The sequence below is a fragment of the Xyrauchen texanus genome, chromosome 4 (genome assembly GCF_025860055.1).
Source record: "Xyrauchen texanus isolate HMW12.3.18 chromosome 4, RBS_HiC_50CHRs, whole genome shotgun sequence".
Lineage (NCBI taxonomy): Eukaryota > Metazoa > Chordata > Actinopteri > Cypriniformes > Catostomidae > Xyrauchen > Xyrauchen texanus.
Window position 1 is genome coordinate 56492020 of NC_068279.1, and position 15642 is coordinate 56507661.

General features: G+C 38.2%; 1 protein-coding gene across 2 annotated transcripts; it reads right to left on the bottom strand.

Annotated features, from left to right (window-relative positions):
* Positions 1 to 4996: 4996 nt before the first annotated feature.
* Positions 4997 to 13386, bottom strand: LOC127639202 (T-box transcription factor TBX3-like). 2 transcript variants are annotated; one of them, XM_052121109.1, is made up of 7 exons: positions 12195 to 13386; positions 10629 to 10896; positions 10125 to 10286; positions 8918 to 8994; positions 8558 to 8715; positions 7494 to 8116; positions 4997 to 6647 (listed from the first exon to the last, which is right to left on the bottom strand). In XM_052121109.1, exons 1-7 carry the CDS (start codon positions 12602 to 12604, stop codon positions 6228 to 6230), a joined length of 2118 nt encoding a protein of 705 aa, XP_051977069.1. In that variant the 5' UTR covers positions 12605 to 13386; the 3' UTR covers positions 4997 to 6227. The 2 variants fall into 2 exon arrangements, with proteins under 2 accessions (XP_051977069.1, XP_051977076.1); XM_052121116.1 differs by having other exon boundaries at positions 10125 to 10271; positions 12195 to 13383.
* Between the last annotated feature and the right edge of the window lie 2256 nt (positions 13387 to 15642).

Sequence of the window (15642 nt, forward strand, 5' to 3'; positions counted from 1 at the left end):
AAAAATGTCGAATGTAAATGAATGCATGGTAATGTTGGTAAATGTCTCCATCATGTGGTGCGGTACAGTATTACACGTTCTTGATCAGTCTTTTCACTTTTCTGGTTTTGAGAGTATAGAAATATATACTATTATAAATATGTGTTAAAATTGTAAATATATAATTTTCCTTGATTGGCCATCGTCTAAGTTAGAGGCGGGAACTTTAATAAAACCCGGGATAATCACTTTTGTTTCAATCGGAGCGGGAAGCAGCATCAACAAATGATAGAAATCGAGTTTCAGCATTAGGTTTATTTTAATGAGAAATCTCTTCTGTCTCTTGATTTAATCATTGTATTTAAGAGCATTTGTTTACTTTACAATACTTATGTATATTTAAATATGGAAGCTTTTTTTTTTTACTTCCACTCAAGTACGTTTTTGGCTAGATATATAAACTTTTGTTTGAGAAAATCTTGACTCCATACCTGTTCATATAATTTCTCAGGACTTCCATCTTAAATTACAGAAGGACAAACAATCAAACCTGCAAGGTAAAACCCAGACAAGCCCTCAGCTGTGAGGTATGTGACGTCCTGCCACTGGGCAACCATTGCACACTAACACCAACCAGTAGAACGACAGCAAGAAACAACCATTTTATTTATACTATTATTAATATATATATACTATTATTTTATTTAGATTTTTTTTTTTTTACATGAAATGTCTACCAAACTAATTTCAAAACAAGTTTTCTATATATGTTTTTAAAGATCAGATCTTCATGTAGAGTTTAGAATGTTCTCCATGAAACATTTTCATGCAGCAGTATCTCAAGACAACAATGAATAATATTTTCATTTGTTTTGTTTCAAAGTCTTACAGAGGCTGCCCATGAACTATTATCTAGAAGCCTGTGTACAGAGTATCTGCGGCTTGAACTTCTTCACAAAGCATCACAAAAAAGAAAAAGAATAAACCTGGCAAAATACTAAAGAAAACAAGATGTATACTGGCATGATTTGAGTCACCTAAGCGTCACCAGGAACCAGTGTTGGGTCTTGGTTACACAACCCTGAGGCAGTGAGGCCCAAGAAATGAGAAGTTGTACAATGAGCAGCAAAGCCTCATGTGAACAGAAGGGGGCGCCAGTCGATCAGACGTGATTAATCAGAGCGACTGGACTCTCCTGTTTGTTGATGTATGAGGGTAATTGGCAGCTGTGTAAGACAGAAAGGGTGACTTTTAATACCATAGAAAAGATAGTAGTTCTTCAGAGTATTCATTGTATACAGACAATTCCAATGTGTTGTACAGTGTACAGACTCGATGCTGCAGAAATAGTTAGACTCAAGCTTCTGAGTGACATGCGAGTGATATTTGATTCACAGTTTCCTCTATGTCCTGCAAAGAGAAAAAGCTAATAATGAAAGGACAGCACTAAGTTTGTCTCTGCAATGCACACCTTGATTGAAAGGCCACGTCTACTGTATAAGTGACATGTGTTAGTTAGCTGTTACAGGAGAGCGACTGCTTGACTTGTACAGGATTATGAAAGGTTCATTTGTAAAAACATTGCCGAATTTTACTGGCTTTACAGAATTTAGAATTTTGATTAAAATTTTTAATGATCAATCTAAGGACTGTCCTACACACTAAATTCTTATCTTAACTTGTTTTCTTGTGTTGTCACTATAATGAAAAATGAAAATGCTGGCTTACATTTATTTTCAGTTTGATGGGTGCAAAAACATATTTGGCAGTTGTAGTGCACCAGAGATGTAACACTTCTACTTCTCTCTCTGTATTGTATGACTTTGAGAGAACGTTTCAACAAAAAATGATTGTGTGCATGTGTGTGTGCTTATCAAACTATAGCTTGGGGAAAATTTGTACCCAAAAGTCAGCTAAATTGAAGAAAATCTCCCTATCGAGACAAAAGACATGATATGTCCCAATTTAGATAGCAAGTATGTGTGTGTGTGTGTGTGTGTGTGTGTGTGTGTGTGCATCCAGTATTTTATTGTTAAGTTGTTGGCTAAATGTTTTTCTCAAGAAATGTTCTTATCAGCTGATCAATATATTTTAGTAATAAAGTTTGAACCATTTTAAAATAATTATAATGTAGTAGGTCCCACTCAGACTTTCCCATCCTCTTCTGGCCTCTTTTATTCTTTTCTAATGTAAATATTGAATGGTACTATCATAGTTGTTTCTCATATCAACAGTTTTTTTCTTCAAGTTTCCAAATGTACAGTGTAACAGATTTTCAGTTATGAGGGAATATAAAAATGTTACAGTTGCCCAGTAACATTAAGTATTATTATAATTGTTGTTGTTTTATTATTCACAGGTTCTGATCTGGCCAGTGACTCGACCTCCTCTTCCTTTCTTCTCCAGTCTAGTCTATTATTTTCTTTAAATTAGATAAAGAAATAGACAGAAATGAAAGAATAATGATCATGAAGATGATTAGGTAATGTTAACTATGCTAAAGTGCCTTGGCATTTTGATCATGTTTAATGTCTCAGTAAAACTAATTATGCCATTAATATGTTGCAGTGTGGAACATTTCGTGCATACATTGCTTCTTACTTTTTTTTTAACCATTTCCGTATTGATCTGACCAAAATCAATGCCTTATAGTCTTAAAATATATAGACATACTGTGGAATTCAACATAAGAAATCCTCTTAAAACATCAACCGAGGGTATTTTGAAAACGTTAAAATTGTTTCAAGTTTATTTGTCTTCAACAAGAGAATTCTGGACTGTTTAAGACGACTCCAAACACATCGTAATACACAGAGTTCACGAGCAGCTATACCGAAGATCTCAGTCTGAAGAGTTAACTGCAGTCTTTTGTTGCAGCAGTTTTCACTGAGTCTTTTGATCAGCTGCCAAATCAGCTCTATGAGCATGTTAAGTCTGAACTCCACATGAAAGACCAGACTGTTGCAATCTATCAACTACTGCTGGTTGGAGAAATATACTGGAGTGTTACTGTGTTTAGCCGTGAGCAGGGGTGGAGGTGTCATGCTTTTGTAGGTGTAGCCTATGTGTTTTCTCCGTGATGAGTGATATGAGTCACTGGAACAAGGAGCACTGTACCTGTGATCTTGTGTGCGGGTCAGCATGGCAACTTGTGGTGGACCTCTTTTGTTGATCACTTTGTACTGTGCAGTGTGTGTTTGTGTGGTTTAGCACCATTAATGCTGCAGTAATTAACTTGCCTCACATCTGGTAGTGGTAGAAATATCAAGATTAGCAGATATATGTGCAAATGCATAATGTCATTTAAAGATTAACATTGAAATGCATTACAATTCATTATTTAGCATGTTTATAGACACTTTAAAGTTGTTGAATAGTTTAGAAGTGCCCTTTATTTATGTGCTTGCATATGATTTTGAGGAAAACCAAAGCTTTGTTCTTTAGGAAACTGAGGTACAGTAATTACACAAATGTAACTCTTTTTAAAAGTTGTATTTTGACATCATTACTTTTAAAGATGCATTATAATACTTAATGTGTCACGGAAGTATGCTTTTCCAATAGGCTGCATGGGGTTAATTAATGAAAAAGAAAAGCCTCTCACATACTTACTTATGTGTACTTATACATTCAAATACGTGTAGAGTTCTCAATAAAGAATTATTTGTTAAGGAATTATTCCCTGTGCGTCTATATCCCGCTATTCATTTGAAACTTTGGTCAGTTTTCTCGTCGCCAGGAGAGCATTGTTTTATTAGTAAAGGTTGTTAGGACTGAATATCTCACAGTGAAAGTGAAAGTGGTTCTGATGTTTGACGAAGGCGCTCTAATAACGTTGATAAGTTCAATGTCGAAGATTGCTCATTCAGTGAGTTCTTGATTATTTCTATTCAAGCTATAAATCTGTATATGAGCATTATGCAAAACATGATTTCAACGGCCAACTTTTATTTTAAACAATGAGCGAGGTGTGCTATGATCCAAACCATTACCAACGTGGGCAATTTACAAGTTCAATCCTGCATTAGTAGCTACTTGTTTTTGACATTTTCAAGGTCGAAAGCGATAATGACTCATAAAACTGATATTATAAATCGTAATTCAAACATTAATGTCGCTCAGTACATTGTCAATATCGTTTGCGGTGAATTGGTAAGAATATATTTAGTATGCTCGACTAATAATGCCCCTTTGCTCTTTGACATGTACTTTGCCCTTTGACCGCATGGTGGCGACAGATCTGACTGTGTCAACAGCAGCACTCAGACGCTCCGTCGCCGCCGTGTCATACATAAACTCGAGGCTGATAACGAAGGCGCCAGGTGAGCAATCGAAGGAGCAATTGTGATAGTTTGCGTGGTGTTTACCACTGTTCTTCAGCGCCGATACCGTTACTTATTAACCGTACTTCATACAAATAAAGATATACTCTCGATAAACTCGGACTCTAGGCGCAACAGAGTGGGCAATCAAGTTTTTTACATTCTTTCAGGTTCACATCGGGCCTCATAAAGCCTCGCGCAGCTTAATGGCCAAGAAAGAATTCCAGCTATGAAAGGTCGAGCTGTGCTAATAGCCCACTTTCACTTTTCCTGACCTTGTTTTTTAAAGGTGATAAAAAAGGATGATCTTTATGTCTCTTTCTTGTCTAAAGAAAAGAATCTGTCATTAAGGGAATAAGTATTTGATTGCTTTTCATTAACGTTTTTATTTTTAAGAAAAAAGCTCTACCTGGATGACCAGAAATTATGCTATTAATACAGCGTTACAGATCATTTTTTTCTGCCCTAAAAATCGTGTCCACAATTCTTGTATCCGAATACATTTAAATCGCGCAGTCCAACATGTTGTGAAACGCTTAAATTCAATTTCAAGAAACTGTTTTTGTCGTCTCAACTTTTCATGATTCGTGAGAGGCTTGTTGATTGCACTGATGTTTTAAGAGAGCTGTATCATCAGATCGTAAACTGTACAAACAAATTACAGTCCGAACACGGCAGAAACACAACTGGAAAATCTTTATTTTGATTATGATTTTCTGCACAATATTTTTGGCAGTTTTGGCTCAGGTCACAAAAAATTTATTTAAACACACACTTTGACAAAAGCATTTTTAGTTGCCGTGAAAGAAAAGTGTCATTACATTGGTGCAATGTGTTATCACCTTTAATTTATTGAACCAAAGCACTTAAACACACAACAGTTCATGAAACGATGGCACATGATTTTTGTCTGCTAGAGAATCTAGTGTCTGTTCAGAGTCAGGAGGACATTAATAATAATGTAATGAACAAGGGAAATAGCTCACAAAATATTTTACACACACACGTATATATATATCAATAATAAATTAAGGACAGCTTCCTCAAACAAACAAACTCCGTTATATTTACAAGCAATATTCATAAGAAATAATTACATAAATATGTTTTATATATATATATATAAATATTTACATTTGTATTCATTTTAACCATATGATCAATTTTTGACTCATATGATCCCTTTTCCAAATTAATTCATTTAATAAGCAATTTTAGTACCGCGTCGATAAGCGTGACAATCAAATGTTTAACAATAGTCTGTGGAGTCATTGGCAGCTTTGGACGGAGATTAAAACTAAATCGAAATGTTTGCCTGCAGTTTACACTAAATATGTTCAACTAGTCTGCATTTGAGATAAAAATCATTTACATAACTGCGAAGAATCACATTGTGAAATATTCTTAAAAATGTTGTTTCGATTTCTTTCTGGATGATTTTGCGTTCCAAACAGGCTAGAACAGCAAACCAGCTGTCATGATTGGCTCTGATCTTTCACATGCAATACAGCTCCTTTTTTTTTAATCCTTAATATATTATGAACACAGCAGTCTTTATACGATAAAGAGATTTCAGATCAACCAAGAACCTGTTCAGAGTGCATATTAAATGAAATCACGTTCATCTGGACGTATAACATAAAGGAGAGCAGCAGCTTCATTCAGTCTCTGACACCCCATGACAGTCTATGACAGACTGTTCAATACTTCTGTGGCATTCAAATAGATGGAAAATATTCAAAGTTAGTGTTTAGAATTAACTTAAGAGATTCATATGTCATATTTTGTAATACCAAAGTGCATTTTAAGTCTAAACCTTTTCTTCGATGTAGGTCCATGTTGTAAACTGGTTATATAAATCGTCGTACGCAATCTGTGTCAATGTCTTCATCATTCCCGTCCTGGTCACCGTCACTCACACACAGCCTATGGAGACACGCTGTGTGGCCTGTCCGGTTTGGACTCGAGTCCTCTGACCAGGCGCTGGATGCTCTGTAACTCGGTGCTGGACTCTTTCTGAGAGCAGGTTTTTGGTGACAGTGCTACTGATCCAGTCGAGCGGCTGGTGACCTCCGACTCCAAAGCAGCTGAGACGGGACTCGTGGTCATTCTGTCTCCCTTCAGATCGATGGCACTGCTCGCCATGTGTGGGATAGCCGTCGTAAGTAAGGTGCTGTCCGGGACGCTCGGTAATGAGTAAGGGCTGTACCTTAACCGAGGCCGCACCGCGTTAAGCAAAGGATGGCGATGGACTGATGACGAGGCAGCCGATGAAGCAGCTGCCGCAGCGGCCATATACGTATAAGGATACGGGAAGAGACCTCCGAATGGAGACATGGCCAAGCCCTAGATGGATGGATGGATGGATGGATGGATGGATGGATGGATGGATAGATAGATAGATAGATAGATAGATAGATGTTAAAATATTTCAGTGCACATGGAATCATTTGTTTTAATTAACATATATTCATTCACATTTAACATAATAAATAACTGAAAGTTTTGTGTTCATCATGCACGTCATCCTCTATCTTGACGTATTGTGTCTCATGTAAACGGATTATAGAAGTGCAGAGGAGCCAATCAGCACATTAACGCATACGTCAGTGGCGACCAAAAAGGAATATGCGTCTATAAATGTCGTCATGTTTTCATCAACAGTGGCAGGACTATTTATTCTAAAATGACTATTTAAATATAGCCTATAATTACAAACACACTCAACAACTCGATTATATTGACAAGAAAATCGTGTTTTCCTCCAGATTATTCCTTCTTTATTTAATCCTGTCCTTCGTTTCCGTGTAAATTAATCTTTCATTGTATAATCAATTATATGCTAATTATTCATGTGTACATATAGAATCATTGTGTTTTACCATATTTTTAAATGACACCTACACTGAGCGATCAAGCGATATCAGCGTCATAATGTTTATACATACATTAATTGATGACGTGTTACTGTGGACACATATCCTTCAAGAACTGTTTTATTGCTCTGTTTCGAGCATCAGGTGTTGTATATTTGCTGATAATTTATGGACTGTGCAACAAAGACTATTAAAACTGCAAGATATGCCACACCTCATTTTATCAGAAGTTAAAAACTACAATAAAAACAAGTTCAGGTCAAACCACAGCATCACTGACAGGGCTTTCACTGCTGAGGATCATTAATAGGCTTACCTGCGACGCGAGGACATGTTGCTGCAAATGGAAAGGCAGCGGTGCCCCCGCCAGGCTTTGAGAGGCTGATGCCATGCTGACCGTGTCCATTGAACTGACCCCTGCGGAGGAAACCGCTGCCAGTAAGGGGCCCATCCCTGCGGCCATGTTTGAGAAAGCGCCTCCCATATTGAACTGGCTGGGGTGTAAAAGGAAAGGATGGGCACCACCCAAGTGATTGAAAAACTGTTGCCCGGCCAAACCCGGCGGAAATCCGAAATTGTGCAAGTGTGTTTGATTCAAGTGCGCAGCGCCATCTGTCTGGACAGTCAGTGGCATGTAATTGTCTTTGCTCACTGTCCGGCAGTCGTCTGTTTTGGCCTGACCCCGGCCTGGACTCTTGAGCTCTTCACCCGAGCGGGTGGTGCTAGAGATGAGCGTGACGGGACTCTCCCGCGAGTCTGCCCGGATTTTCTCAGTTCTCCGACCGGCAGAGTCACTTTCCACAAACAGACTTTTGCTCAAACTTGCATCGGGCTCCTTTGAGTCCTCTGTCGTGGTGGAAATTTTGCTCGAGTCTGGCCCCTCATTCAAGTTTCCATCTTTGTCTTCATCGTCACTGTCTTCATCACTGTCACACAAATCTGTGAGAAAAACATATATAACAGGATTATTGTATAGGCCTCTTTATTAAATAGGATGTTTGAATTTGCGATTTCACGTGTTATAAATACTGACAGCAAGACGTTATAAATACTTACTATAATATATAGGATAAAATAAACTTATAAACATATAGGCAACGTGATAAAAGCAGGTTCGTTGCGAATTAAATATTCTAATCTACAGTATAATATCTTCTTGATGCATTACACGTGATTAGTCTGGAGATTCTGGATGTACTTCATTGTCTTTCATGAGCTTGTATAAATAAATAAATGAATGCAGCTCTTCGAAACGGACTTTCCCAAATACATTTGAATTAATAGCCTAAAAAATGACGGGACGATTCGACTGCTTAAGACAAACTTTAATGGTTTATTTGGATCCTACAAAAAATACACATCCGTTGTCATCTCTCTCACCTTTTAAGTTATTCTGCCCAACAGTTGAAACCGCGGGAGATGAGGCCTGGCGAAAACTTTTGAACGACGCTTGTTCGCCTGAGGAATCGTCTGACGTGCCGGTCTCTTTCTTCTGCTGCTCCTCGTATGAACGCATGGACTGCAGGGCCAGTTGTTTCCTGCAGGACAGCAGTGTTCGAAGACAGACCATTAACAAACCAGCAATAGAGACAGAATAAGTCAGCTAACTGGACAATAATGAATCTTTATTTATAAAAATATTAATCTACATTCATAATGAGTCTTGAGTGTTCTGAATATCATGGAATCTTATGGAATGCTATTGGAAAGGGGAAAAGGAACAGTTGGTTTAGTTTGTACCTCTTTTCACGTCTCCCATTTCCAGTATCGCGGAATCCTTTTGCAAAAGGATTGTGATCTATTTTCAGTTGTGTTATCTGAAATGTAATGACATATAAACATTACTTAATGAATCAAGAAATCAAGAAAATGTATTTTACTTGCAAAGTTCAACCTGTTGAATACTTTTTTTTTTTTTTACAAGCACCAAATATGAACAACACGTTGAAACATATTCATTACAACAGTGGCTAGGACTGTGTGACTCAAATCTATTTTTAAGACGTATTATAGCATAGGCTGATCTTGTATTGGAATACTCATATTACCCCTGTAATGAGTTACTGCTAGAATAGTTTTTCCATTATTTTTCAGTGAGGCCAACTTTGGTGGTCTTGGGGAACAAGGTAGCCATTTCCTCAACACATAAATATTGTGAAGCTATTTACAATTACAACCTCTCAACATGACTTCAGTCTCTCACTATCTTACACATACACGTTAAAACACACACACTCACGTCACACTTTTTATTTGACCTTATAGGCATTTAGTAACATGTTCTTCGAGTGTTAAGGGTTACATTAGATTTCAGCCTTTTTTTTCTCAACATACACACACACACACACACACACACACACACACACACACACACACACACACACACACACACACACACACACACACACACATTTATTTGCATAAATAATAAGCAATATGGCCTGTTTGTGAATTACTCAACTCCCTTCTAAACCCTTACATTGTGCAGCTGCTTTAGAGAAACCATCTACTAATTATTATTTTTTTCTATATTCTGGATATATGTACATTATGTTCAATGTATATTCTGGATATAACAATTCTTGAATGTTGAATATCCCTCTTCAGTATCTCCCTCTATGGCAAATTCTCCGTTCTCAGTCTTTTATATAAACACACACATTTTCACATTAACATGATTCCGTGAACAAAATGTTAAGAATATGCAGAATTTAAACATTCGAGTAATGTATGTAATGTATGAAAGAGATCATTTTGTATTTAATTGTTTGGGGTGCGCGTGGGTTTTGTGGTATGGTACAGGCCTCACAGTGATAAATCTAAAAATGCAGATGTTATTAAAATTCCAGCACCACACATTACCCCTCCAGTAGTGTTACGGATTCTGTAGTTAATGCAAAGTGTTTAAAGGCATCAGATTCAACACACAAAGCTCGTTATGACCAACCTTGTCGTTCTGGTAGGCAGTGACAGCAATGAAGTCTGTCTCAGGGAACACGTATGTTCTGAACGTGCTGTAGGGCAGCTTCAGAATGTCGTTGGCTCTCACAATGTGAAATCTTGGCTGGTATTTGTGCATAGAGTTTAGAATCGTCTGCAATACACAAGACTGAAATTTTAGAAAATATGTTTTATTATCAAGTAAAAAAAATTCACACTTTAACGATACATTTACGATACATAACGATAACGAAACAGGCCTGTAACTTTTCAACATGTTCCCTTGCTGTAGGCTATAAATGCTTTTTATAATGTGCACGTAGGCCTAGTTGATTTAAATTTAAGATTTAAATTTACTCTTTATCTTCATTTTCAGTTCAGAAACAAATTTGTTTGCCAGTGCCCTTTCTCTACAATTGTATAAACAATAAATTCAAGCAATCACACGTAATCGGAACACCACCACCACTAACAATTACACTACAGTATTAACAGAACAAATGACACTTACAAATCCATGTTTATCGGAGATGTTATTTGTCAGTTTAAGTTTGTGGAAGTTGACGACTTTGGACATCCATTGCTCGCCAGTGGCCGGACTGTCGGGGTGAATGTACATCCGTTTTGGCATTTCGGGGTCAGCCTTTCCTGCCACCATCCAGCGAGAGTTGTGAAATTTATACCTACAGTCATCAGCCGCAACAATATCCATCAACAGAATATATTTGGCCTTCTTGTCCAAGCCCGTGCATCTCACTTTAAACGGAGGGAACATTCGCCTGCAAAACCAAAGTTCAAATAACAGAAGAGATTTATTATTTCATATCACAGTGCAACGACAAATATATGTGGGGCTAGATTTGTATTTTATTGAATATCCGAATTTGCTCTACAGAGAAGCATTAATTGCACAAATGTGATTGTTGTATGGGAATGGAGAGGTAGGCCCATATAGCCTGAAATTAATATTCTGGGTTCAATACAAGTTAAGCTCAATCGACATTTATGAGATAATGTTGATTACCACACACACATAAAATAAAAAAGATGAACTATTTCAAAAATCCGTGTTCCAGTGAGACACTCACAATGGGAGTGACAATTTTAGTAGAGTTATAAGAAAGAAATATGAAGATTATCATTTTATAAAATAACTTCATTTCAAATGTTAAAACTCGTGTATTATTTGAGCTGATAATATAGTCGTTTTAGGGTTTAAGGCGTTATGTCGTCATGCCAATGAAGTTGTAAAATTGTCTAGAACTTTCCACAGATGCGGTTAGTAAGTGATTTTATCTCAGTGAAATCATGTTTACACACATATTGTTTATGTCTTGTGTCTATACTTTTGAAACCGTGAGTATTTTAAAGTTTATTGACCCCATTGACTGCCATTGTAAATGCACTGGAAAACATTTTTTTAAAGGAGGGACGAGAATAAATTCCTTTTATCTAATCAGCATGCCACATATGCTTTCGATTGATCTTAACTCGTCTTGAACCCGGAATATTCCTTCAATGAAAATAGGCCCATTTCTAAATGCAGCTCAACAAGCAAAAAAGTTGTAAATTATCCATATAAAAATGTGGATAATACGAAGCTTCATAAAAGCGTGCATGTGTTTTCAATCACGTCCATTTATAATTTGACACCCCTGAATGTGTCCAAAATAATTATGACGGATGTAAGTTGTTGTTTACTTTGTGTTTCACGTTTGGATTTCCACCGTAATAAATAAAATCAATACTAAACAAAAGTTCGCATTTCAGTCGCATAAAATGATTAGTGTGTTACCAACGATGGATTTTAGCAAACGTTCACAACTAAATTTCGGTTACATCGTATGCGCTGTAAACCGAGATAAAATATGCCATAAAAGCAATCCACGGATATCTTCCTCTTGTCTGATAATTGCCGCATGAGCTCCTCTAAAGAAACATGTGAGTCACTCAAATCAATAAATCAATTAATCAGTCAGCTGTGAGGTCTCCATCTTTTATAACCACTATAATGTCGTTAAACGCAAGGCAAAGCTTGCTTGTCTTATAGCTCAATTATTGAATAATTTCAGTTTACCTTCCTGATTTCGTGATAACCATTTCCGTGCCACGCTTGTGAAAAAGATCCCAGAGTTCCTTGGCTTCGAGGTGAACTTTCGGGTCGTCTTCCACCTCCTCCTCTGGCTCAAGTGTCTTCAGAGGCCGGAGATGCGCGGCGGCGGCGGCGGCGGCAGCGGCGGCTTGGTGTCCCAGTGAAGAGAAGTGAAGGCCGGTTTCCGCGGCGCCCATCAGCTGCTCCATTATTGGCTTGCCCAGCGCCCCAGGCAGTGACAGGGAGCCGTTAGGTGGCAGTGCCAGGGCCGGGAAAAAGGGCGGCTGGTGACCCAGCATTGCACTCATGGCAAATTCCGGACCCCGGTGAGGTAAAAACGGGTGATATGCCATACTGGATCCTTGAATAACTGGATCTCTCATCGGGAAGTTCATTCAAGTCCAGACAGCAGATGCGGTGTTCAAGATATTACAGTCGGATAAATATTTGCACTGGACAAGTCCTTCACAAAATCCAGCTTTCCCCTCGGAAGTGGAAAAACATCCGACGCCTCGGTGTGTAAGTCTCTTAATTTTTCTCTAGCTGGAAAGAATGTAAAAGAGAAAGTGAGAACCGGCTATCCATTAATATTCGCCGGTGCTGATGTGCTGTTGATGTTTTGTCAGTGCGCAATGAAACTGAAAATAAAAAACAACAACAACGAATGAAATGAAACGCGACCGAGTCACAGTTTGTCAGCGTGTGGTGCGTCGGGTTCTTTTGCTTTTCTTTAAAACAGACATTCCTGTCAAACTGCGATCGTCCCGAGTCCTCTTGAAATATTTCGGTGGCTCAGAATAATTCCTCTGTCTTTACTTGTTGGAGGTATACACCTTCACGCGCTCACACGCACACTTTCTCTCTCGTGCTTTCACACACGCACACACACATACATACACACACACACTTCAGCTGAAGAACGGGGTCCAGCACAGAGATATTCCCAGTGCTTCTGAACTCCATCGGCTTCAGACGTGTGGATGTGTTGCATGTTTCGAGCTGCAGCTCTCTGTTGATTGGCTCTTTGACGCTTTCGGGCCAATTGTGTTGCTCTGTAGGCGTGGTTTTAACAGGTCGGGTGGAGGGGAAAGACTTGAGACTTATAAAGAGGTGTTTGAGAACTCTTTTGCTGCCGCGAAACAGCACTGCCTCACTCTATGTTGTGTGAAGATGTCAACATCATCAGGACACGCATCTGTCGGTCTGTGGGACCCAGAGAAGGAGACACGCCGAGTCTCTTGCGCACAGCTTCACTGTTGCCCTCTGTTCATACACTGATCACATATCACCCCTGCGGTAAATCGAGCTGAGAAATGGAACGAGAAAACATTTTACCAAGGCGTCGATACAATTCGTTATTTGTTAAAGCAGCAATTCATCAAAGTTCTATATCAGTGTGCGATGCAAATAAAATTAATATGTCCGAATTGTTGGCCAAAATTCTGCCGCTTACACTTTCATAGAGGCGGATGAATTGTCGTGTCATAATAATGCGTTTATAAGAAATACAATTAATATTCGTTTGCTTAGGCTAGCCATCAGTGATCTCTTATTCAAATGAATTTACAATGCAGTTTTATATAAAGTCCAATGCAGTTTTCAGGGCTGAAAATGGATGCCTTGAGTCTTTGATTTTGAGTTTATGAACCTTCTTCATTCCGATTTCATGGGTCTCGTGACGCTTCAATGGGCCTATACAAACTCTTCGTATTTCTCCAGACGCATATCAATGAAATATCAAATAAAGCATGAACTGAAATGTGTAATTCTTTAAACATAGGCCAATACACTCGATTAAACTGGTCTTATTGAAAAATAATGTATCTTTGAAATAATATGACTAGATAACTCCTCCAAATTATTCGAACAGATTGTCGTTTTCACTTATTTTTCAGTGTCTTGCTCAATTTTCTATTTCGAAATCCTCCAGACAGATCTCATGTGTCCTGTTGTGGTGATTAATGAATGCAACACACTCATCTGTGCTGTTTGTCTCTGCAGTTCCACTGGCGCCTGACACAAACACAAGATTCATTCACACGTAAACAACAGAGGGTCCTGGACTGCCATTTTACTAACACAGTGACTCAATTTTCGGTCCTAAATCTGGACAGCAGACTAGAGAAGCTATCTGTGACATTTATCACCCCTCATCCTGTAGCCAAACACTGCTGCTGTCATTGGTCAAACCCATCTTATGAGACAAATCTCCATTTTCAGTTGAATCTAACCAATTATCATGCACCAACAATTCATTTGCTTATTTTTACATTACACTATCAGCAGTTCCAGGTGTCATTTCACGGGCACGCTATAGGCAACGAGAATGAACAAATGGACAAAATAATCAGTTAAAGCTTGCTTGTGCAACGTTACATGTTGTGTACATTTGACTGTATTCTGACGAATTGTATGAGCATTTCATGACAGTTAGACTCCGTATTCTGAAGCTCCACTTTAAAATATCAAAATGGAAATGATCTAGAATAGTATTTTGAAATGTCTTTCTAGACCATGTCACCTAAATATGAGAGCAATTTCTTACTATGAAAGGTGTCTCTGAATGGAAAATTAAATGTATTTATTCATTTATTGGCTTAATCAGCTTACGTCTCTTACGGTGTGTCTCCATCGTTCAGTACCCAACAATATGCTCCGCGTGCACTACTGGATTAATCACTGCTGTCCCGACAACCCAAGGCACTCGGCGGATTTCGAGATTTTTGAGGGTTCAGTCCCCCACGGATGCTTGCGAAAATATGTGTAAATAGAGTGACCGTGGTCGGTTTATTCCGGCAATAGGTTTCGAGCTAATTTAATAGCAACCTTTGTGGAGCGGTCAATACGCTATATAAAGTTTTATCGGATTTGAGATCTCATGGATCACAAGAGACCATAAAAACAAGCCCGACATGGCTATGGAAAAGTGTCAATGCTTCTTATATATATAACATGATATTCTTTCGAAGAAGGCCCGTATCTACAAATGTATTTACATTGAGAGTGAGATCGTGTGAAAGTGTGTGTGTGTGTGTGTGTGTGTGTGTGTGTGTGTGTGTGAGAGAGAGAGAGAGAGAGAGAGAGAGAGAGAGAGAGAGAGAGAAAGGAAAGGAAAAAAAAATCAAATCAGTTCTAGAAGTTTATTAATTATTGTCTCTAGTCACACATGTCCATTTCCTTGTCCTAAAGACATTGAAAGATGCTTTGAGTGTGTTGAGCAATTCTCTTCTTCTACGGTTTAAAACAACTATAAGATACTGGTTAATGCAATCCACTGAAAGATGTTTCATTTGACCTGTCAGTGGGTCAGTCCTGCCATTCATTTTTATGGAAGTGAACCTAAGGTTTCATCAATTTATGCAAAACCTGTTACAGATATTGACAAAAAAACATTTCAACTAGGGGATGAGATCCATTGAAGTCTGAGAGTCGA

What these genes read in the sequence shown, in the direction of transcription:
- LOC127639202 (XM_052121109.1), bottom strand. Translation starts at nt 12,604, where the DNA reads ATGAACTTCCCGATGAGAGATCCAGTTATTCAAGGATCCAGTATGGCA. An exon ending in GTTATCACGAAATCAGGAAG is followed by an intron (nt 10,897 to 12,194) that starts GTAAACTGAAAT and finishes TTGGTTTTGCAG; the next exon opens with GCGAATGTTCCCTCCGTTTA. An exon ending in TGGGCAGAATAACTTAAAAG is followed by an intron (nt 8,117 to 8,557) that starts GTGAGAGAGATG and finishes TTTTTCTCACAG; the next exon opens with ATTTGTGTGACAGTGATGAA.